Below are 25,542 nucleotides of genomic sequence, written 5' to 3'. Positions count from 1 at the left end.
GTAGCATACAGCGCTGAGTAAATAAAGACCAAAACTTCATCAAAACGAGATCATTGCCGAAGAATCTTTTCAAGATTAGTTGATCAGTGAATTTTAAATCACATCGATCAATATCGGTACTGATCTTCTGTCACACAATGGGTAGTGATTTTGAGCTAAAATGATTCTTGATTTATGTAAGTTCAATTATTGGATGATTCGATAAGCTTTGATGTTGGTGGAGAAAAATCACATATGATCAAAATAAGACATGACATGATCTACGTCTGAAATCTATGATCTCCCGCCCTTTTTCAAATGGAGATAAGAGAAATTCTTAGGGCATATTCAGGAGTGTTCTAGTTCTAGATGCATAATTTATGTCAGTTTTAAAATTTAAATCTAGAGATTATAACAAAATAAACTGGCAGCCCCAGCAGTGTTTTATCTGTGTTTCAAATATAGAAAAAATAGAACGGCAATGTATACCAGTTTTAAATTTGACAGTAGAACTGGTCGAATAAATAAAACTAAAACGGATTGCTGGGGATACGTTTGTTTCAGTTTCATTTACATTATAGACCACCCATATGAATCTTGCAGCTGCTGAATTTGCTCTTATGATATACTATTATCAATGCTAGAAAATCAAATTACTGAAAAAATTGTCAGTGCATAACTTAAGTTAAACCGTTTGAAGGCATCTTTTTCTTTTTTACTCATATAAGGCAAGATTTATTAATTTCGCTAATTTACTCGCTCCTCCGTGCACTTTTGCTGATCACAATAGAAATGATTTCCTGCATCATTCATTTCCGAATTTACAAGAAGAAGCTTCTACATCAACAAATACATGTTTTCCTATAGAATGTAAACGTTTATTCTGGAGATTTTATCAGGAAATAGGGCAAAGCAGTAATATAATTAGGTATTTCAAAAATGCGCTCATTGAAAATATTGGATGTCACATTCCAAAAACCTCTCCCCCTTCCCCCTGTCACAAAAGGTCACGTTTTATGAAACACCCCCCTCCCCCTTGCGGCGTGACGTCTTTTATGGACAGCCCCTTATGGCACTTTTTGTCTTGCTGTGTAGCAACAACAAAGGTATTATCTATCAACTAAGTAGACTAAGCAAAAGTTTTTATGTGTTTTTGATGTTTAGACATGAAATTCAAGAAGTCGAATTTTTTTCGAATGGTGCTGCATAAGTCTAAAAACCTGTGATGGTGGTCAAAAGGTGAGAAAACTAAGTGCTCACAAGTTCCTATCTCATGCCTCTCCGTGTGTCTATGATGACATTTAGTCAAGAGAATAGTGTCGACTGGGTGCGATCATATTCTCTGTGTTACTCACAGGAGAGGAAATGGAAATTAATTGAAAACCCTTCAAATACATCGGTTTGACATCCTATTGCAGAAGAGTATTTAAGACTCATTAATGTAGTTTTAACTTGGCCTCTATTTATTCAGACATTTTTTTTCAGTTTGATGATTTCATTTCATTAAAACCGTCTGTGACATTCTTTGCATTATTAGTAGATTAGCAGTTTTCATCTAATTTTTAGAGAATTCAACGTACAACACAACAACATATGTAAGAGTAACTGTCTATAGGAAATATATTCAGATGTGTGCAATATCATAATAAGTCTAAATAGTAGAACTGGCAGATTCTGAAAACTGAAGGATTGGTTGCAAACTGGAGTAATGGTAAGATCGAAAACTCTAAATTGTCTTGTATAATTGAACATAAACTCACATCAACTGCTTGTCATTTGAAAGAAATCGAAAGTCTTTTTGTAATGACTGAATCGGTGACTCTCGAAAAACGATTAGCACTGTATACCTAATGGGTCATCGGACTTACAATTTAGTTAACACCTCCCTGCTCTAAAATTATTGGCATGCATGAACAAAACACGCGGAAATATCTTTTTTTACGTGAATACGTCTTACTTTACTATGGGGCGCCTATTAAAAATTTACCCGCTAAGAAAGTGATAAGTTTTAAATCGTGAATATCTCTTGTAGTATCTAACGTAATTAACATAATTTTTACTACATACTATCGGTAATATGATAAGCATTCTGTGAAAAAATTTACAGTTGTATGCAAGGATGGCTTTTATCGTATCAAAGAACGCTCACTAGCAACTTTTCACACGATTCAATCAGTGCCATGAAAGAGACACGGATATCATCACAGCAACAAAAAACCGATGCGGTTCATTTAACATAGAATAGACACCAGTGCGAGAGCGAATTTCTCTCGATGACTTGTCTGAGAATCAAAGGTTAGCTCACTACTGTGGGGATTCTCTTTGAAGCAACAAACGGTCGCTTATTCTCGTTTCGCGATCCGATTCTATATGGGCAGTTGATAATTGCGTTAGAATCATTTTACTATTGCCGCTTATTCTCACTATGTACATATAATCTTTGTATAAGTTGTGTCTATGAAAATGTATGTGAATGCTCCACACAAGGGTTTTGAAATATTGCAACCTAGTATGAGAATCATGAAGTCGAATCATTGATTCGATTTTCGGCGATAATTGTCAACTTGTGATTCTCTCTTTGTAAATTCTACACAGCACCGTTCATTATAAGACTGTTTTTTTTAGGGACCGTGAAATACTCAGAGTATGAAGTGGAGCGAAGAAATGTAGAAAAATTATCTCACGGTTCATGCATTGAGAGACATGAGTTCTTGTAGCATCTTCTAACGGATTGAAAATGTTGTATACAGTATAGATACATATCGAGCAGCTTCTGTCAAATTATCGGCAATCATCAACACTGGTTGTATGATATAACCACAAATATGTCAAAATCAAAATTATCTGAAATTTATGGTATCAACGAGTATCAAAAAGAAAACGCATGACGCATGTTTGCCTTTCTCGGAACTTGGACGACAAGGTTTTTGAGTTAGTAAGCGAAATTCCATTTCTGCCTTATCTACTAGCTAGGTTAATATTTGATATACTCCATTCATTCCATAGCCTGCGCAGATGACTGAGCAGGAAGTAAAGCAAGTGCATCATTTCGATTGGTTCAGAAGTTCAGTTCCAGAAACGCAATCAAGCATTCAGTTCTGCTGCGGGACGGATTTGTTTTGTGCACCGTTCGCAGTGTGAGTTTCGTATCAAACTAATGCAATAATATCAGCATTCAGATGCTGATCGTTTGTATTGGAGGAAAAACACACCGAAAAATAAACTATGACCGTGAAAATTCAACAAATTAGTCCTCTCAAGGACTATAAATGTTTCCAAAAGAACTATTAGAATTTCTTATCTGTTGCAGTATGCAAATCAGAAGTGAGAATGAACGTTTTGTGCACCGTTCGCAGTGCGAACTTCCTACCAAACAAGTGCAAAAAAAATCAACATTCAACCGCTTTGGGTTCAAGAAAAATGCACCCAACAGTGTTCAATTTCGGAGAAAATTTCTAAATTCTGAAAGCCAGAAATCAATTCCGTGTTGCATTCAGATAACGTAAGAGGACATCTCTTTATAGAAATTGCTTCAGTATTGAATCAATCCGCACTGTGAGCAGTTCTGCTGCGGGACGTTTGCAATGTGATTTTAGCTTCGAACAAGAGCGTTTGCATCATTCGGCTGCATAACGAAAAATGAACAACGATGAGGAACATTCTGCAAACTTAGCTCTTCTAAGGGCTCTAAATGTTATCTATAGAACTCTAAAGACTACATCTCTGCAAATCGAAGGTAGTAATTCAGAATATAAGAAAGGTAAGAATACAGTTCCAGATACAGAATCAAGCATTTGGTTTCAAATGGAGGAGGAATAGTATGCTGTTCCTGCATTGTACATTCGAGGGAAATGATATCAACATTATGAGGCATCAAAATGTTTTGCGTTCGAGGAAAAAAACTGCATTATGTGTATTGGTTTGAATGCGTTTTGATGACTTTAGGGCATGCAAATGGTGTCAGATATTTTACTGCTCATTACATCTGAATTAAATTAGAGGAAATAATTCGTTTTCACGTCAATCTGGTTATGATTCTGACACTACCCACGCGCCTTCTTGTTACCCGCTGCCAGACAGTGGAGTTTGAGAGGGGTTAAACATACACGTAAGTAAAAAAAAATGTGTATAAAAAAGCCATGACGCATTAGAGATGAAAACACTATAAAGCTGAATTTTAAAGTATTCTACTACGGAAATAAGCTAGACTTCACTTCACCCACAGTTTCCTCGATGATATATTCAAAGACCTAATTTTTCGTAAGTACTTTAATTAGAATATATCCACAACTGGTGCCACTTGCGATGTACAAAATCTGAGGTCTCCTTACTCGGTGCTACATTCCTACCTCCACGCAGTAAGTGTAGAGCAAAATATTGCGCCCGTCAACGGACGTCAGAGGGATAACATGGCCACAGGAAGAAACCGGCCTTTTCAGCAGGTGGCACAGGCTCGCATACATATGGGCTTATCGGAAGAAAACTTCCGTTCCTTCCATGCCTAACGCGCCTAACCGCACTCCCGTAACCGGCGGTAAAAGGCCAGTAAATGAGGTGGCAAAGGAAAACTTTTGCCATTCATCCAAACCGCCGTCATCCCGCACGGGAAAAATATATCGGATCCGGAAACTCTGCTCCCGAGGGTACTTATTCTCACACAAACACACATGGCAAGGAGTGCGGCTTGCCTGCCTGTCTGCCTGTCAATATTCCAACAATATGGAACATGTGGAAAGTGGAGAAATGTTCGGACTTAAATGGCCATAAGCTGCCGTACGTGAGCTGTGAGAGGTTGAAAACAGTTTTCATCAGGATGGATTGGCGCGAGAAACGTGTTGCATTAGAAGGAACGATAAATACGACGCTTGTGAACCGATTATCGATTGGGAATATATCTAAAACTGTTGTGAGTTTGATTTAAAGTGCCAGCTGATTAAAGGCACCTTATCAAAGATTTATGCGATTGAGAAATACGGATTTCAAACCGAAGGAGCTTTGAGGATTCAAAAAAAAAACAACTTCTTTTAAGGACATAAATTTCACTAATCATGCAAGTTAATCTGTTGCTATCGGATCGTGACCCCTGTCTCTAGAATTGCCATAGAACTTTTCAACTGAACATAAGATTTCCTTTGCACCAATCTAATTCATCCATCTGGGCAGGGAAAACCCCCAGCCTCTCTTCAACGGGGCCGTCCGAAAGTTCATAGTAAACAAAAAAGTAAATCTCCTCGGATCACTGATCATTAAAGAACCAATACCACGTCTTATAAGTTTTCGTTTTCCGTTTTCACCATTGTTCAGCTGGAACGGAAAAGTAGCAGCGAAAATCGCTCTCGTGGGAGCCGGAACATATTACCAGCCGTAAATAATACGCCTAATCTTGGTCGCAGCCGAAAGGCAAACCGTTGTAAACAAATATATACATTAGCTGTCAGATCTGGGTGGGTGAAGTGTTCGGGGTTTTAGTAGAAGCCCAATTGATTCAAATGGCCAGCCGAGAGACAGTGTGTGTTGGCAGTTAATTCCCTGTGTTGTATTGTTTTCTTTTGCTTCTTTCTTTTTGATAACGGCCAAATCTTTGACAAGTGTCTTTCTTCCCGCCATATCTGTTAATGTTTGCTCCACTTGCTCTTACCTAAACCTATTTGACTGCGGTATCCTTTTCAAACGAAGTAAAACCAAACCCGTGTCTCGGGATCTCCGCTACACGCTATTCCTTTTCATGAATTTGTTCTGTTCTTTCTAGTTATCGACTTTCCATTTACTGCTTAATGACAGCACGAATCGGTGTTGTTGGGAAAAATGCTCGCGAACATTCGGAAATTGAGCAGATTCCGTTGGCAGACTGACTGGTTCCCATTTTGACAGCGGTGTCGAAATACCGAAAGCACGACCGAAAGGGGAGAAAGGACACGGGTCGAAAGTGGGCAAAAATTCCCTTTTGTTCGAGTAAATTGAAATCGAATTGCCGGGCGAGGTGGTCCAATGGTCCCCAAAGGTGAAAGGGTAGCCGATATTGTTTTTGAATTATTCATGGTTTTCTTTGCAGTGTGTCGCTATTTGAGAAACCCATTTGGCTTTAGAAAAAAAAATCGTACAAAGAGAAATTTTGTTGAATTTGTCGAAATAGATGCTTATCGTATTATGAGGCTTCTCAGGGCTGATGTTATTAAAATTTAATTAGAAAATGAAAATTTTGTGATGCTTCAGTAGGCCCTTTGACTATCCCTGCGGGGGGATCTTTGATGATTTAGGAATGTTTAGAGTTACATCAAAGTCTTCAAGAGCAACAGTTTTGACGAGGGAAATGTGTTTGGTATCAACAAGATGAACTCTTCTCTAAATACACATAAATTGTGAATCATCCATGAATTTATTGAGAATATGATCAAGCTTCTCTTATAAATAGTCCCAAAAACTAATCACGATATTTTAATCAAGTGTTGTCAAAAACAGTTTACTAAAGTAACTTAAAGAGGAAACAAAACTGTACAAGTATTCAAATCTATAAATATAAGCAAATCAAATGAATGAAAACTTACTGAAAAGATGATTTAAAAAAAAAGACACACCCAGAAACGGGACTCGAACCAGCGTTCTTATATATTCCGTGCGTAAGCGTTTATCGTTTCAGCCACCCTGAACTGTGGCAGTCACAGTTCTGCAACAGCACCGAGCTGGTACAGCGTTCATCGAAAATGTAATCGAATTATGACGTAAAAAAAGTTTACGCTTTTGGAATTTTCAACGTAAAAAAAGTTTTCCTTATGTATATGTATTATTTGATATGTATAATATATTGGATTATTATAGAACGAAAATTATCAGTATTTGCAGTAGCATCAATTTATACGATGACGACCTCCGGTTCATCGATATTTCTTTACAAACCATCAGAATATGGGTATTCTCGGAACGGGTTTGATGAGCACATGTTCGAAAACCTCAATCATCGTTTTCCGAAGCACCTCAAACATCGTTTTCCGAAGCACCTCAAACATCGATTTCCGACATACATTTATCAAATCCGTTCCAAAAATACCCACATTGGGGTTTCAATGAATATCAACAAACCGGACATCGCCATCTTGGATTTCCGAACCACTTCAAACATCGTGACATTTGTCGGTATGACGCTATCTGCTTTCTGTCAAAAGTTACGGTGGGATGCCGGAAACCGAACATCTTCCCCTATATATTTCGTTGAAACGCATTTCATTCCCGAAGTTAGAACTTGTCAGTAAACAACAAATATTCCGAAACTAGCTAAATTTCTCGGCTTTAACAGTTCGGCTGAAAAGTTCGTATTGTTTAATATAAACACACATTTTTTTGCCAAAATTCGTTTTTATTATTCAACATAATTGCCATCAGAGGCGATATAGCGATTATAGCGATCTTAAACTTTTCGATACCATTTTTGTAGTACGATTTGTCCTTTGCCTCAAAATAGGTCTCAGTTTCAGCGTTTACCTCTTCATTGCTTCTAAATTTTTTATCAGCGAGCATTCTCTTGAGGTCTGAGAATAGGAAAAAGTCACTGGGGGCCAAATCTGGAGAATACGGTGGATCAGGGAGTAATTCGAAGCCCAATTCGTTCAATTTCGGCATGGTTTTCATCGACTTGTGACACGGTGCATTGTCTTGATAAAACAAAACTTTTTTCTTCTTCAAATGAGGCCGTTTTTTTTTTTTAAATTTCGTCCTTCAAACGCTCTAATAACGCTTTATAATAGTCACTGTTGATGGTTTTTCCGTTCTCAAGGTAGTCGATGAAAATTACACCATGCGAATCCCAAAATACAGACGCCATAACCTTACCGGCCGATTGTTGAGTCTTTCCAAGCTTTGGGTTCGGTTCATCGCGTGCAGTCCACTCAGCTGACTGTCGATTGGACTCCGGAGTGAAATGATGGAGTCATGTTTCGTCCATTGTTATAGATCGACGAAAAAAATCGGTTTTATTTCGATATAACAGCTCCAAACACTGCTCAGAATCATCAATTCGTTGTTGTTTTTGATCGATTGTGAGTTCACGCGGCACCCATTTTGCACAAAGCTTTCTCATATCCAAATATTCGTGAATAATATGTCCAACACGTTCCTTTGATATCTTTATGGTGTCAGCTATCTCGATCAACTTCACTTTACGGTCATTGAAAATCATTTTGTGGATTTTTTTCACGTTTTCATCGGTAACAGCCTACTTTGGACGTCCACTGCGTTCATCGTCTTCGGTGCTCATATGACCAGTACGAAATTTTGCAAACCACTTACGAATTGTTGCTTCGCCCGGTGCAGAGTCTGGATAACACTCATCAAGCCATTTTTGGGAATCGGCGGTACTTTTTTATATCAAAAAGTAGTGTTTCATCAACACACGAAATTCCTTTTTTTCCATTTTTTTTCACAATAACAAAAGTAGCTTCACTCAAAATGCAATATCTCACAAACTAATAATCAGACAGCTGTCAAATTTATACACGTATCTTTTGAAGGTTGGTACTAACTGAAAATGGTATGGATTTAGTTCTAGTGGCGCCCTCTCATAGAAACGATACGAACTTTTCAGCCGATCTGTTACTCGGAAATGTTGCTTGAAGGAGGCTGCAAAAAATATTCTTAAAATTTTCCTGTCTATTGAAATACTCTTAATGTAATGAAACTCAAGTTAGACGGTAACCCGATTGAAAATACTCCGTACCTGTGTAGAATCTTACAATAATCATAATTTTCACGATATTCTTGTCAAATTGTGTCATTTTTTTGTTTGATCTCTTTTGTTAGGAACATTTAAAACCCCTTTTCTCGCTCTGTAGATAACCCTGAGTTCCAAAAAGCATATGTGCTTGATTAATGATTATTTGTGAATATTTTTGTGACTCTTACTTAATTGGTAGAAATATGCTGTACTCGGCAAGAAGTACCATTTCTTCGTAAAATCCGATCAAAGTTACCTTACTCTTCTCATTTTTGGGGCACTTGCTACACTTGCTCTCCCTTAGAATAACCATATAATCAATTTTGATGTGAAAGCAGTATCTGTATTAGTCAAGATGTATCGTTTCTCATCGAATAAATTTTACATTGAACTTCCCCTTTTGTTAATGAACTTAATACAGCTCTCCTCCTTGATTACTCTTATGACCACCACTAAGTATTGTAGAATGTATCTGAGCTCGCCAAAAAAGTATCGATTTACACCTTTGGTATATGTACCGTTCATAAACCTTTAAGATAAAAATTTGGAATTTTTTAACCTCCCCGTCTTCCCTCGTAGACTTTCGTAGACTTTCCCAACCCCCCCCCCACCCCATCCTCGAAAAGTCAAGTATCCTGTAAACGTTGTGCTATTTAATTTTTCAGTTGGCGTTTTACCAGTTCATCTTCATATCTGGCGAGACAATCAAAGGTTATCCATAAAATTTAAAGTTTGTGCACTAAGGCTGTGAATCATTTCGCAAATGATTTTAGCTTTTTAATACAATTTAACATAATAACTATCGAACATTTTTTTATCGAGTGGTAATGTTTAGCTAAAACTACGGCCCAATTCTATTTTTTTTCATAACCTACTCATCAATCCCGTTCTGAAAATACCCACATTGTAAAGGTTTTTAAGGAATATCGATAAACCGAAAGTCGCCATCTTGGATTTTGAACCGACCCCAAACATCATTTTCTTGCACCCACTTATCACATCCGTTCCGAAAATGGCCATGTGATTGGGGGTTTCCACATTCATTACACAAAACTTTTTTTACGAAGTAAATCCCAAATAACGCAAACTTTTTTTACGAACTACCTCCATTTACGAACCCCCGTTTAGTTCGTAAATGGAGGTTTCGGTGTAGTAGTACTTTCTTTTAGTGCCGAATTTCGAATCAAACAGACGCTTGTACTTTTTTCTGCGTTCAAAACAAATTTTAATTGCGTGAAAATCAACACAAAAGTTTTTTATGACTTTTTTTATAGTATCATAAATTGAAAAGCAAAAGCGAAAAGGTGAGTGGATTGAATAATTATGAGGTGAAATCGATCTATTTCGTGATTTATTACCGGATAGTATCAAAATTTCCGCAACGGTAGATTTATTTTGTCACTTTTAAAATGTCTACCGATTTCGGTTACCGGCACCCAATTATTTTCGACAATTCGCGAAAAATTGTCAGTGATATGCAGAGTCTGCAAATTTGACTGTAAATGTTCAAATTTCTTAGTTAACATGAAAATCTTTTTTCGTCTAAAGACTTTTTACAGACTTTTGAAACTTCGATTGTTTGCCGACATTCGTCAGAAATTACAGTCTTTTGAAAATTGGCGCGATATTTTCGTTTCTGCTAGCTAATTATATTATTATATTACCGGGCAACACGTGGACAACTGACGGCTTCAACACATCCGGCATATAAGTACACTAAGGACTCTTTTTAGACGGTTTTTTTTTCGCACGGTTTTTTTATACACGACTTTTTAACACGGATTCCGGAATTACCACGGTTTTTATTTACGCGATTTTCGCAATAAACACGGTTCTGATGAGAATTTGAAAAGCACTGTTATTTGTTTTTTGAGAAAAAATAAAAAAAAAGGAAAAGGTTGTCTGTGGGAAAACGATTATGAGAGCTAATTTGAAGTTTGAAAGTTAGCTAGAATCATTCACTCAACAATTCACGAGATCATGGACTGTCGTTCCAAAAAATGAATAATCAGGCTTCAGTTCTTCAATCCTTGTCGCTAATTACACAACAATGTCGCTTCCGCTCAGTTGTGGTTTATGATGTCAGCGTCGTCATTGATATCATCGAGAATTTCGTAGCTTTGAAGAAATAGACGGATTTACAAATCTCTTCAACTCTTCATCATATCGAGCAGTACAGTATTTTATACCCATGATATATTTCAGCATGACACATAGTAATACCTTTTCTAATGTGATCCATATTCATCTCTATGAATTCTTCCCCTTTAATTATGTCGCTGCGTGCATAGATCTTCATCCAATACCCATGTCTTAGCACTCAGTTTAGTTGAAAATGACTAGTAAGATCGTTAGTGTTTATTACACATCGCAACTTCGGAATTGAGAAGAACTTATTATCAAGCTTGATTTGCAGTGAAAGTGTTTATAGGTGATATTATCAGCACTTCTTTAGTCGAACGTTCTAAATTGTACGTATTATCGTTCTTTTGAAAACCGAATTCATTAAACAGAAGGCATTAACCATTTTGCTTTATTTGCTTATCGTGCAACATGTTTCCTAAGTGTTCTAGTTTTAATTTGGTATCCAATGTGTTTTATCAAGTATGACTATCCCAATCATAAGAGAAGAGCAAACCAATATCTTAACTATAGTTCATTTAGTTATCATTGCTTATTTAGCTATCATAATGGATTGTGAAATGTTGCAAGAATTGCTGGAAATAGTAAAGTAATGAATGAATTTACTGATGATTGCTCGTTTTGTTATTATTATTATTATTATTATTATTATTTATTGTTATTATTTTCTTATTCAGACAGTGAGAAATGTATGAATGTATTAATGTGCCGCAGTCAGCATTTTTTGTAATTTTTAGTATATTCTAGTGAGAAGTTCATAATATACACGAAAAACTCAAATTTTGGCAGAATAATGGATTGAAGATTATAAACCCTGTTCAAATGATTTTGAGGGCTGAATAAATTATTCGAAATATAATGTATATATAAAAAAAGGATGTAAGTTTGTATGTTTGTAACGCCATAACTCCGACAACTTAACGGATTGCCATCAAACTTGGCACATATACTTATAGTAATTGTCTTTAACTCCTCATTAATGACAAAATTTATCTAATTTGACGAGAATGTATACTTTTTAAAAATCATAGATACTTTTTTGCACAAATTAGATATGATTATAAGAAGATGTAGTAAGGACCTCTAAAAAGAGGTTGTAATGATTGTAACGGAATTATTCCGGAACTACTCAACGGATTACTATAAAAATTGGCACAGATACTTCTTTCTTCATATATAATCGATAGGACATTTTCATAGGAGAGAGTGTGTAGCAACTGTCCTTAATATGGTGTCCTTAATATGGAGCAACAACGAAATTTATCTTATTTGAACAGAATCGATATATTTCAGCAAAGCTCCATAACAACTCAGTAAAGGGTGTAATTCGTAGCAATTGCCTCTAAAAAGGGGTGTTAATTTAAAAATTTTCTTATTTGTCGACAAACAAGAGTGGGGGAAGGATTCAGACTATGAGAAAGGGATCTCGAAAATCAATTGCCATCTCTAATTTTTTGTAAAATAAGAGAGAGAGGCAAGAATTTCAAGGTCTTGCTAGATAGTATTGCTATTGTAAATTTGAATGGAACGCAATTTTTTTTCAATAATTTCAAAAGAATTGGTTCTATTTCGCCGAGAAAATCAAAGAACTAAGGGACAGAGCACGGATACTTTGTACACTATTCAGAAATGAGCAAGTTCACTAAAAATAGGGAGTTAAACATAAAATTTATTCGACGAGAAACGATGCTTCTTGACAAATACAGATACTACTTTTATTTCAATGGAGATTATAAGGTTATTTATGTAGCAAGTGCCCCAAACATGAGAAGTGTAAGGTGAAATTGATTGAATTTTACGGAAAACATAACAACATAAAACTGACCCAATTTGACAAGGATACCATGAAAATTATAATTATTGTGAGATCTGAGATGGGACACTGACCGTGAACAATCTGAACATGTACGGAGTATTGTTTAATCGGGTTTGCTGTCTAAGTTATGTTCCACTACAATCAGAGTATATCACTAAGCAGGACAACTTCGAGAATTTTTTTTCGAGGGATCCGATTTTTTTCCGTTTCCCTCATCGTCGCTCTTTAACGACTGTTTGAAAGTTTAAGCTTATATAACCTTGTAATTCCGAAACCGAAAGTCGCATCCGCACGAAGTTCACTAGTATCGTACAAAATTATAATACCTTTCATTCACACCTAAGTTTATGAAAATCCACCAGTTAATCTCTGAAAAATCTTCACGAAGAAAATTCATTTTTTCCGATACTTACGGAACCGGAAACTGGGAACCGGTATAACTGTAGTGAGATTATTTGGTGATCTGTCAGCAAGATATAATTACTAGAGAAATTTATGATCAGTTTTCAAGCAAATCGCAGCTCTACATGGTCATTTATGAAAAGAACCCTCATAATCAAATTTTTTGCACTTATCTTCCTGTAACTCCGTAACCGGAATTCGGATTCAAGTAAAATTCTTGAGCATTGTATAGGATCGCAAGATCTTTCATATGAATCTAAGTCTATGAAAATCAGTTCATCCAACTCTGAGAGAAAGTGCACACACATACAGAATTTGCCGATTTCGACGAACGGATTCGAGATTTGATAGGACATCTTCATTTCTAGAGCCGTGCAAAAAAAATTGTACACAAAAACAGGTTAATAGCTTCTGGTTAGCTGGTTCTCCCAAAAAAATCCCAAGCAAAACAAATGCCTATATCCGATTACTTTTGGGCCGACTGTCGTTTAGGAACGCAGCGTGGATCAGATCACGTAACAAATAAACAAATTGTTCCTCGTTCGCAGTAAAATTCGGTCAAAACTAAACTCGTTTTTTCGATACAACTGTTTGTTCGGTTCTCTCAAAATACATGTTTTCTGGGCGATTTTAGTAATCTTAAGTCCGTGTTCGGTTCCTGCATTCAAATATACAACTGCTTTTCTAAATTTAATTGTATTCATCCGATATTGACATATTAAAAGTTGTAAGTTAATTTAGAGACATGATAAATTTGTACATGCTTTTAGTTGTAAATTTAAGTGAATTGAAACGTAAACTTACATGATTTTCTCTTAGTGTGTCCCTTACAAACGTTTACAAAAAGGCCTCTTTAGAAATGGAATAGACGAAATGGATTCCGGTTAACATATACTCTGTTTAGTCTTTACAAAATGTGTTTTTTGGGGGACGGGTCTTACTTCATGCTAGTTCCATGGACATTTGAGGTATTTTCTCTCTTTGTATTGTCGAATTACGGTCTGTAATATCCACTTGTCATAAAATTATATGTGTATCCAGAACTCTGTCAAAAAATTCGAAACCACTGCAGTGTACCGCAAAATGGGTAACGGCGAATAGCATTATAATTTCGTAGAGGTACGATGAACAAGAACTCATTGCGTGGCTATATACTAAATTCACTTGAAAAATTTAATATAGTAGTTATGTTTTTACTACATATTTGAGAATCACATGGGTGTACTTGGAATGCATGCACAAAAGTTCATTAATCTTATTTAATATTTGTATATTTTTGCATCACATTTATTGATGCAAGAAAATGAGAACCTTTGACGGCGATAAACTTTTCTTAATACCCAAAGGCAACTCAAACAAATAAAAAGTGTTAGTAACCAAACGTTGAATTTCCACAGATAAACCTGAACCATCCCGTTCATATTCCACGAAGGATTAGAAAGTTGCTTTTCGAAGTAAATTCAATATCTGTATCACCTCATTCACATTTAAAATTTGCAAAGTATTTTTTTATGCTCGAGAAATGATAGATTTTCTTTTCAGATTAATAATAGTAAACGCAGACCTGATTTTGCAATTCGATTATTCATTACCACGGAAGGAAAGTGACAAAAAATTAAACAGTTCGATGCAGCGATGAAAGCGTTCTCATATCTGTGTGACGAAGTCATTTAGTAGGTCTTATAATATAATGGCTGTATTTCCACTCACTATCGATCGGATGCCATGGCCTTGCGTTGAAGCTATCGACTTCCACTTCATAAGCGTACGTTCGAGACTGTTGCATCTTTAACAAACATGTTCAATTTTATTTTAATTTAATTTAGCCTTCAAGTATGCAATTAAGCTCTCCCTCTCAATAATTTTTTATGGCAAATTTCATACGCCTAAATGTTGGCTATAAATACATTAAGTTTGTGATTCTATTTTTAGATCAGCACGATTAAATCGTAGTAATCAAAATTGGGTACAAATAGACATCAAGAAAGAAATTGGGTATAAACTACAGGGTCCGGCACTCGAAGTGTAACCAATTAAAAAGGCCATAAATTCAGTTTGGAAAATTACTGTTACTTAATTCAAAGTACAAAATGTGTAAAAATAATACAAAATTCAGAATCAATTCACTTTTGCTCGATATGACCACCTTTTGCCTTGACTTGATGACTTGAGAGAGCGAAGGAGTTGCTTCGTTTTGCCGAAAGCGGTCAATTTCCGAACATTGTATTTTCTGACGAGAAAATTTTTCCAATTGAGCAATTCGTAAACTCTCAAAACGAGAATTTGAGTCATCGATTGGCCACCAGGAGGCAGCACCCGCAACAGATAATGGTTTGGGCCGCTGTAACCGCAGATGGGCGCTCTCCAATCGTTTTCATCGAGTCTGGCGTCAAGGTCATATTATCGGGAAAGTATTCTGGAGGTTGCTTTGAAGCCGTGGGCAGACAAACATTTCGGTGGCAGACCATGGACGTTTCAGCAGGACTCGGTACCGTCTCACAAAGCTCGAGTGAACCAAGAATGGCTGAAAAACAACGTTCCGAACTTCATCACGTGCACACAATGGCTCTCGAATTCACCAGATGCGAATCCAATGGATTATTCTCTTTGGGCCATTTTGGAGAGCAAAGTCCGAACTAAAAGGTACACCAGTCTCGAGGCGCTGAAAAAAGTTATTGTCCGCGAGTGGGCCAAAATACCTGCAAGTCACATTCGGCCAAACGAAGCAACTCCTTCGCTCTCTCAAGTCATCAAGTCAAGGCAAAAGGTTGTCATATCGAGCAAAAGTGAATTGATTCTGAATTTTGTATTATTTTTACACATTTTGTACTTTGAATTAAGAAAAAGTAATTTTCCAAACTGAATTTATGGCCTTTTTAATTGATTACACTTCGAGTGCCAAACCCTGTAATATTCTTGTGGTATTGTTTTGGTATCTTAAATAGCTCAACTTGTTATGAATCTGGTATAAATGGTGTAAGTTTTTGGTATTCTGTTTTGATATTTTAGCTCTTAATTCAACCTAACCAATACCAAATAGAACTATTTAGCTATTTTGAAAAGAATGACACAGTATGGTCTTAGTCTTCTATTCTCTTCTGATCGGGTAGACCTTCTCGTAATCTCAGGCTGGTTTTTAGATTTCCGTTTTTATTGTAAAAAAACAGTTACATTTTATCAAAAACAAAACAAACAAGTACTCAAATCTACGGGTTTTAGAATTATTTCGTCAAATTTTCCACGCGATTTTTTCTGCACGGTTTCCGCAATTAACACGGTTTTATTTTACACGGATTTTTTTTAACACGGTACGTAAACCCCGTATAAAAAGAGACCTTAGTGTAAAAACTTTGGTTCTCTGGTTTTGTTAGCCATGGCGACTTCAAACAAATCGTCCAAGTCAAGGAAAATGAACTTTAATGCACTGATTAATGCCATTCAATGTTACTAAGTGAAGAAGAAGCCGCTAAATTCGACTGCAGCAACGTATTCAATCGGTGAAAGACCGACCTAATCAACACCAAAGGCGCCACCATCCAAATCATTGGTCCAGAGAGCCAAGGCGAACCATCACCATCAGACAATGAAGATTTTTGTCCAAAATGCCTCCGTAAAGAATAAATTCCGTTTTTTCTTTGAACAAATTGAGTTTTTACTTATATTTTTCCATTTTTTTCGAAATTTCTTGGGGTGCCGGTAACCGAATACCTTTTTTGAAAAGGCCAAAATGTATCACTTTACTAAATTGATAATAAAATTTTTGCAACCGATTGAATCAACTTTGTTTCTTATTCAGTTGTTAGCTAGGAAATTTTAGCTTTCCATTGATGTATATATGTACGCATAATGTGCACTTAGTCGGAAGTTATAAGCTTAAAAGAAAAGGGTGCCGGTAACCGAACACTCTCCCCTACTTAAACGAATTTCGGAAAAGATCATGTAATTTTACTGAACAGTCAAACAGAATTGGTGTTTCAGATCCAATTCGTAAGTGTGTAAGAATAAAAATAAATTGATAATCGCATTATATATGAGCGTGTCGGTAATTCTGGTATAGTAATTCCTTACGATACTAGTGCAGTATTAGAAAGTAGTAATGCGAAATCGTCTTCATACGCCATATCTGCAAACCCCCAACATGCAAATAGGTAAGCGTTGAGATGAGAAGAATTACCATGACACGAATGCTTAAAATTAACTCACGCATATTGAATAACTCAAATCGTTGCCATAAATGGATTTCTAGAACTTGTTCCTGTTCGGGAAACCACCATGGGCACTGCACATCGCTAAGAACACTTGACAGCATTAGTTGAAAATAGAACAATGAATCATCGTCGTCAGTGCAGTCTTTTGTAGCTCGTAGAGCAAGATGCCCTCAATGTTAAGTTCGGAATATCGTCCCAGCAAAAACCGAGGGCAGATGACAAATCCATACACCGAGCAAACGCGCGCGGTCGGTGCCGGTGCGGTTTGCAGCAGCATTTGGTTTTATGGACCGCATGTAGTGCAAAATTTGCATATTTAATGACGCACACGTCGCCGTTCTAGCTAAACCTAGGAGGGCAGATTAGGTGCTGAAGGCTATATAAGTGGTGTCATGACTGGCGCACTGCATGATTGAATCATGCTCTCGATCCTTTCTGGGCACCAGCATCCTTCGGGGCTGTAAGCTGTGGCGGTTTAAATTACACTCACAGGGAAATGGAAATAATCACGCGGCGTCGGAGCACTAGTTATCAAGAAGTCGGGAGACAATGTACGGAGCAGCAAATTGGAAACAAAGTGACTTTTCCAATAAAGAAATTTCGGTTAAATTCAGCTGATTTCAAACCCCACCGAAGTGTGAAAACGTGCCCGTGTCAAGTGTGAATCACTCTCTAACACACACAGCATTTATCGCCCTCTGAAATGCACTGGAAATTTGCTGTTTTATAGCCGCCACTCGAGATTAACTGCGGTTCTGTAAGAGAATTCCAGCTTCCCGTCGGATACTGAAATCAAAAGTACATACATACATGGGAACAATGTTCGGAAACAGAGTCTACTAGTACTACTCACTTCATTACTGCTGCATTTATGTGGGCGCTTCCTTTCCCAACCCGGTGCGATGTGGCGCTTCGACAGTCGTGACGGGACTCGTTGTGGGAATGCCGCCGTAATTGTTCCCAGTCAGTCAACTCCGGCCTCAGGCACACACTTACTTACTTACTTACACCCCAGCTCACGTCTGGCGGTTGATTTGATAAAGACGAAATCACGTTCTGTAGCTCCTTATTCTTCGGGGGGTCGGATTTATTTGCTTTTTTTCTTCTTTTCTTTTCGCCTACTACACTTTGATTGCTCCGCGTTATGATTTTTGTCGCGCTCGGTGTGACACACTGTAAAATGATTGATGACGGTTTCACTGCAGATTGCGGCTTTATTTATTTGAACTGAGTGCCGAACACTTTATCAATTTTCGCACCTTTTTTTTCCCGCTTTCTTCGTTGTCAAATAATCACTGTAATTTCCGGTATTCAATTTTCTTCTAAATCCTGAAGAAAATAACTTCTATTAGGGGGTAAGGCTAGAACAAAAAAAAAACATCACTCCTCTTTTTTCCACGGTGTGGACCGGCGGCGACAGTGACGAGAGGGGCGGACGCAGAATTATAATAATAAATGGCTCCGATTACTATCGCGCAACAACAACAACAGCAGAATAAAATCAACACCGCACACAGCAGGCCGGGAAGCATTTGACGGTTGCCCGAGCCCGAGTACTTGGAACACAGAACATAATACACATGCATTTTCTCTAGTCTTTTCACTTCGCTCTGCACCGCACCCGATAATGGTGGGAACCGTAGATGACGAGATTATGGTCTGCTTATCAGTGTTGGCATTATCATTCTCAAAATATCAAAAATCAGTTATTATCGCCGATAATAATTGTTGGTGATTATCACTTACAAAATCATCGCCGAACATCATGAAGAAAATCATTTGATATTCTGAGAATGATATTAGAAAACGATTATCACTTAATATCGGTGTGCGAAATTTTCAAAACATCAAATATCACCGCTGAGTATTGGGGAAATCATCACCCGTTCAATCTCACTTTAGCGATGTTTCGTAAACTCACACATGATTATCATTCAAAAGCATTATCACGATTATCACCCATGCGCGATTTTCACTACCACATGGTGATATTCCGTGAGGTGAGTGTGGTATTGAAAATCAATTTCAACCAAATCTTAACATGCAGTATGATTATTTTTGGAACGGGTGGTGTCGAAAATCATTGTCTGAAGTTATTTGAAATTGATGATAGTGAATTTCGGTTGGTAAAATTTTATCAAAACCCATGCAATATTGGTATTTTTGGAATGGGTATGATGAGTAGATGTTGATTATCGATGTCTGGAGTTATTTTGAAATCCAACATGGCGGCTCTCGGTTCATGAAAATTCAACTAAACCCATGCAATATGGGTATTTTTGGAACGGGTATGATGAGTAGGTGTTGAATATTGGTGTCTGGAGTCATTTTGAAATCCAAGATGGCGGCTCTCGGTTCATGAAAATTCAACGAAACCCATGCAATATGGGTGTTTTTAGAACGGGTATGATGAGTAGGTGTTGAATATTGATGTCTGGAGTCATTTTGAAATCCAACATGGCGGCTCTCGGTTCATGAAAATTCAACTAAACCCATGCAATATGGGTATTTTTGGAACGGGTATGATGAGTAGATGTTGAATATTGATGTCTGGAGTCATTTTGAAATCCAACATGGCGGCTCTCGGTTCATGAAAATTCAACTAAACCCATGCAATATGGGTATTTTTGGAACGGGTATGATGAGTAGATGTTGAATATTGATGTCTGGAGTCATTTTGAAATCCAAGATGGCGGCTCTCGGTTCATGAAAATTCAACTAAACCCATGCAATATGGGTATTTTTGGAACGGGTATGATGAGTAGGTGTTGAATATTGATGTCTGGAGTCATTTTGAAATCCAACATGGTGGCTCTCGGTCCATGAAAATTCAACTAAACCCATGCAATATGGGTATTTTTGGAACGGATATGATGAGTAGATGTTGAATATTGGTATCTGAAGTCATTTTGAAATAGAAGATGGCGGCTCTTGGTTCATGAAAATTCATCTGAAACCATGCAATATGGGTATTTTTGGAACGGGTATGATGAGTAGATGTTGAATAATGGTGTCTGAAGTGATTTTGAAATCCAACATGGTGGTTCTCGGTTCATGAAAATTCAACTAAACCCATGCAATATGGGTATTTTTGGAACGGATATGATGAGTAGATGTTGAATATTGGTGTCTGAAGTCATTTTGAAATAGAAGATGGCGGCTCTTGGTTCATGAAAATTCATCTGAAACCATGCAATATGGGTATTTTTGGAACGGGTATGATGAGTAGATGTTGAATATTGATGTCTGGAGTCATTTTGAAATCCAAGATGGCGGCTCTCGGTTCATGAAAATTCAACTAAACCCATGCAATATGGGTATTTTTGGAACGGGTATGATGAGTAGGTGTTGAATATTGATGTCTGGAGTCATTTTGAAATCCAACATGGTGGCTCTCGGTCCATGAAAATTCAACTAAACCCATGCAATATGGGTATTTTTGGAACGGATATGATGAGTAGATGTTGAATATTGGTATCTGAAGTCATTTTGAAATAGAAGATGGCGGCTCTTGGTTCATGAAAATTCATCTGAAACCATGCAATATGGGTATTTTTGGAACGGGTATGATGAGTAGATGTTGAATAATGGTGTCTGAAGTGATTTTGAAATCCAACATGGTGGTTCTCGGTTCATGAAAATTCAACTAAACCCATGCAATATGGGTATTTTTGGAACGGATATGATGAGTAGATGTTGAATATTGGTGTCTGAAGTCATTTTGAAATAGAAGATGGCGGCTCTTGGTTCATGAAAATTCAACTAAACCCATGCAATATGGGTATTTTTGGAACGGGTATGATGAGTAGGTGTCGATTATCGATGTCTGGAGTCATTTTGATATCCAAAATGTGAACTTCTAGTTTATGAAAATTTTTCGAAAAATTTGAACTTAGTTTGTGTAGAACGCTCGTCGCGTGCGATTGTATTTCTTTGTTGCTCTGCGTTGTTTCGCTGTGTTTCGGTCGGATTTTTCTGCAGGTTCCAGTGTTGCATTCAATATTTTTGTTGTTAAAAACGGAGAAATGATGAATTTGAAAGAGGAAAGAAACTACAACTGATGCCAGAAGGGTGGACAGTGCATGGAAGTTCTTTTTTGGTGTTGGTATTTTATTCTCGTGAATGCAATCTATCACCGTGTTTTACCCACCAAAACTGAAGTGAAAACCACGGAGTTTTAACTTTTTCGGGAGTTGAGTGTCATCTAGCGGCAAGTAACACTCATCAATTAACCATTTACTATATATTAAATGGCATTAAGTGTGAATTGAAAATATTAAACGTCACCGTGATTGGTAGTATCTGCTACACAACCTTGTAATTTTGTCGCTATAATCTGCATCTCTAAATTCTAATTTCATAAGCTTGTAGGTCTACTAGAAGACAACTGTGCAGGCTATTGCGCATTAACGTCGATTTTGCAGTAATGTTTCCGACATTACTTACCGTTTGTTTATAGAGGTAATTTTTTTCAAATTTCGGATAAAAACGGACAATTTTCTTTGAAAAATTAGTGCAACACTTCGAGACGGTATTGTAGATTTGAATTCATTGTGCGAAAGCAGACATTTATTTAAGAATCACTATCAAAAATTTATCATCGACAGTTCTGCAAATATTGCACTTGAACCAATACTACTGTTCTAAAGCTTGGGAAAAGTAAGGAACTCGTTTGTTGAGCATTCTGGTAGTCGAATTGTTGACATCAAATTGGTTGCTGTCAACCAAATGATTGGCGATTGAAAACTAACACAATCCAATTATACATATTTTCGAAGATTTGCTATGTTTAATCTATCACTTCAAACAATTTTCTTACTTTCGTAGTATATTTTTATTGCTGATCTTGGATTTCAAAATGACTCCAGACATCAATATTCAACATCTACTCATCATACCCGTTCCAAAAATACCCATATTGCATGGGTTTAGATGAATTTTCATGAACCGAAAGCCGCCATCTTGGATTTCAAAATCACTTCAGACACCAATATTCAACATCTACTCATCGTACCCGTTCCAAAAATACCCATATTGCATGGTTTCAGATGAATTTTTATGATCCGAGAGCCGCCATCTTGGATTTCAAAATGACTCCAGACATCGATATTTAACATCTACTCATCATACCCGTTCCAAAAATACCCATATTGCATGGGTTTAGTTGAATTTTCATGAACCGAGAGCCACCATGTTGGATTTCAAAATGACTCCAGACACCCATATTCAACATCTACTCATCATACCCGTTCCAAAAATACCCATATTGCATGGGTTTAGTTGAATTTTCATGAACCGAAAGCCGCCATCTTGGATTTCAAAATGACTCCAGACATCAATATTCAACATCTACTCATCATACCCGTTCCAAAAATACCCATATTGCATGGGTTTAGATGAATTTTCATGAACCGAAAGCCGCCATCTTGGATTTCAAAATGACTCCAGACATCAATATTCAACATCTACTCATCATACCCGTTCCAAAAATACCCATATTGCATGGGTTTAGTTGAATTTTCATGAACCGAGAGCCACCATGTTGGATTTCAAAAGACTCCAGACACCCATATTCAACATCTACTCATCGTACCCGTTCCAAAAATACCCATATTGCATGGTTTCAGATGAATTTTCATGAACCGAAAGCCGCCATCTTGGATTTCAAAATCACTTCAGACACCAATATTCAACATCTACTCATCGTACCCGTTCCAAAAATACCCATATTGCATGGTTTCAGATGAATTTTCATGAACCGAAAGCCGCCATCTTGGATTTCAAAATCACTTCAGACACCAATATTCAACATCTACTCATCATACCCGTTCCAAAAATACCCATATTGCATGGGTTTAGATGAATTTTCATGAACCGAAAGCCGCCATCTTGGATTTCAAAATGACTCCAGACATCAATATTCAACATCTACTCATCATACCCGTTCCAAAAATACCCATATTGCATGGGTTTAGTTGAATTTTCATGAACCGAGAGCCGCCATGTTGGATTTCAAAATGACTCCAGACATCAATATTCAACATCTACTCATCGTACCCGTTCCAAAAATACCCATATTGCATGGTTTCAGATGAATTTTCATGAACCGAAAGCCGCCATCTTGGATTTCAAAATCACTTCAGACACCAATATTCAACATCTACTCATCGTACCCGTTCCAAAAATACCCATATTGTATGGTTTCAGATGAATTTTTCATGAACCGAAAGCCGCCATCTTGGATTTCAAAATCACTTCAGACACCAATATTCAACATCTACTCATCGTACCCGTTCCAAAAATACCCATATTGCATGGTTTCAGATGAATTTTCATGATCCGAGAGCCGCCATCTTGGATTTCAAAATGACTCCAGACATCGATATTTAACATCTACTCATCATACCCGTTTCAAAAATATCCATATTGCCATGGGTTTAGATGAATTTTTACGAACCGAATTTCACTATCAACAATTTCAAATTACTTCAGACATCGAGATTCGACACCACCCATTCCAAAAATAATCATACTGCATGATAAGATTTGGTTGAAATTGATTTTCAAAACTTCACTCACCTCATTGAATATCACCATGTGATAGTGAAAATCTTTGCATGGCTGATAATTGTGAGAATGATTTTCAATGATGATAATTTATAATCATGTGTGAGTTTACGAAACATCACTATGGTGATATTGGACGGGGTGTGATATTTTCCATACTCACTTCGAGTGATCACAATTATCATTGATATTGTAGATAGTGATAATCGCTGTCGAAAATCGCGTATGATTTTCTGCAGCGGTGAGATTTGATTATTTGATATTTTCGCAACACTGCTGCTTATCAAAGATTTTTTTTTATTTTCAAGAAAAAATTTGTATCACAACAAGCTGATCTATTACCCGGTCACAACTGGAGACATTCCGACATTCACATGAACATGACGTTTGAGGGTTCTCATTGGTGGGCTTTACTCGTCCTTAGCTGTCACACTTTCGCATAATTAAAGCAAGCTGCCTAGGCTTTCAGTAGCATTTCACTTTCTCATTCACTCTCTCTCTCTCTCTCTCTCGCTCTCTTTTGTAACGTTGCCCATGGCACACTATCAAGCTATTTCTAGTGGAACATGTTAGCAGGTGGTACACAAAGTTTATGGTTACTTAAGGAAGATCAGAGTGGGCTTTATTCATCTCGGAATGCCTGGCAAGCATCAGGGGTCCGACAATTGTGTAATGAGTCTGATGTTGAGAAATAGTTTATCGCAGTACGGTAAAAAACAAGGGGATGCGTCATTAGGTGTATCATAATGAATAGATTAAGCTTCTGCTTTTACCCTCGTTCCGAATAGTTGGAAATAAGTTTCTGGTTTCATTAAATCAAAGTTACAAATTTAGTTACCTTTTTGAAACAGCTTCGGTACTCTGGAAACGTTTCGGTTTTCTCATTAGAAGTTACAAATCGTTGCCATATGCGAACGAATTTATCTTCGGTCAGCACACCTTTCAGCCACAGGAAAAATTCTACTGTAGGCAAACAGTAGTAAGACTTTTGAATTATATTCCACGCGGAAACCTTATTCGTCGAAATATTTTTTTTTCTAGGTTGGTATTACTGTCAGCAAGGATGGCTTTTATCGTATCACAGAACGCTCACTGGCAACTCTTCACACGATTGAATCAGTGCCATCAAAGAGAGACGGATATCATCGCAACAACAAAAACCCGGCATGGCTCATTTAACAAAGAATCGACACCAGTGCGAGAGCGAATTTCTCTCGATGAAATTTCTGAGGATCAAAGGTTAGCACGCTGCTGTGGGGATCCTCTCTGAAGCAACAAACGGTCGCTTATTCTCGTCTCGCGATCCCATTCTATACAGGCACGATAGAATCACTTTACTGTTGCCGTTTATTCTAACTATGTGCATATAACCTTTGTATAAGTTGTGTCTATGAAAATGTCTGTGAATGCTCCACACAAGGGTTTTGAAATATTGCGATCTAGTATGAGAATCATCAAGTCGAATCATCGATTCGATTTTCTGCGATAATTGTCAACTTGCGATTCTCTCTTGGGAAATTCTACACAGCAACGATCATTATCAGACTGTAAATTTTTTAAGGGCGTGAAATACTCAGAGTATGAAGTGGAGCGAAGAAATGTAGCAACACTCTCTCACGGTTCATGCATTGAGAGACTCGAGTTCTTGTAGCAGCTTCAATCGGATTGAAAATGTTGTATACAATATAGATAGCAATATAGCAGCTTCTGTCAAACTTTCGGCA

General features: G+C 37.2%; 1 protein-coding gene across 13 annotated transcripts in view; it reads right to left on the bottom strand.

Moving 5' to 3' along the window:
• Positions 1-25,542, bottom strand: part of LOC131439486 (collagen alpha-1(XVIII) chain) — an 805,709-nt gene that overhangs the window by 753,822 nt on the left and 26,345 nt on the right. For 10 of the 13 annotated variants that reach the window (XM_058610552.1, XM_058610559.1, XM_058610549.1 and 7 more), the window contains exon 2: positions 18,105-18,580. In XM_058610552.1, the coding sequence (XP_058466535.1) occupies positions 18,105-18,109 (5 nt within the window). In that variant the 5' untranslated portion in view covers positions 18,110-18,580. Of the gene's footprint in view, positions 1-18,104; positions 18,640-25,542 lie in introns of those variants that run through there. The other 3 variants (XM_058610551.1, XM_058610550.1, XM_058610562.1) reach the window with 3 other exon arrangements.

This window comes from Malaya genurostris, chromosome 3 (genome assembly GCF_030247185.1).
Source record: "Malaya genurostris strain Urasoe2022 chromosome 3, Malgen_1.1, whole genome shotgun sequence".
Taxonomy (NCBI): Eukaryota; Metazoa; Arthropoda; class Insecta; order Diptera; family Culicidae; genus Malaya; species Malaya genurostris.
This window is presented reverse-complemented; position numbering and strand designations above follow the sequence as displayed.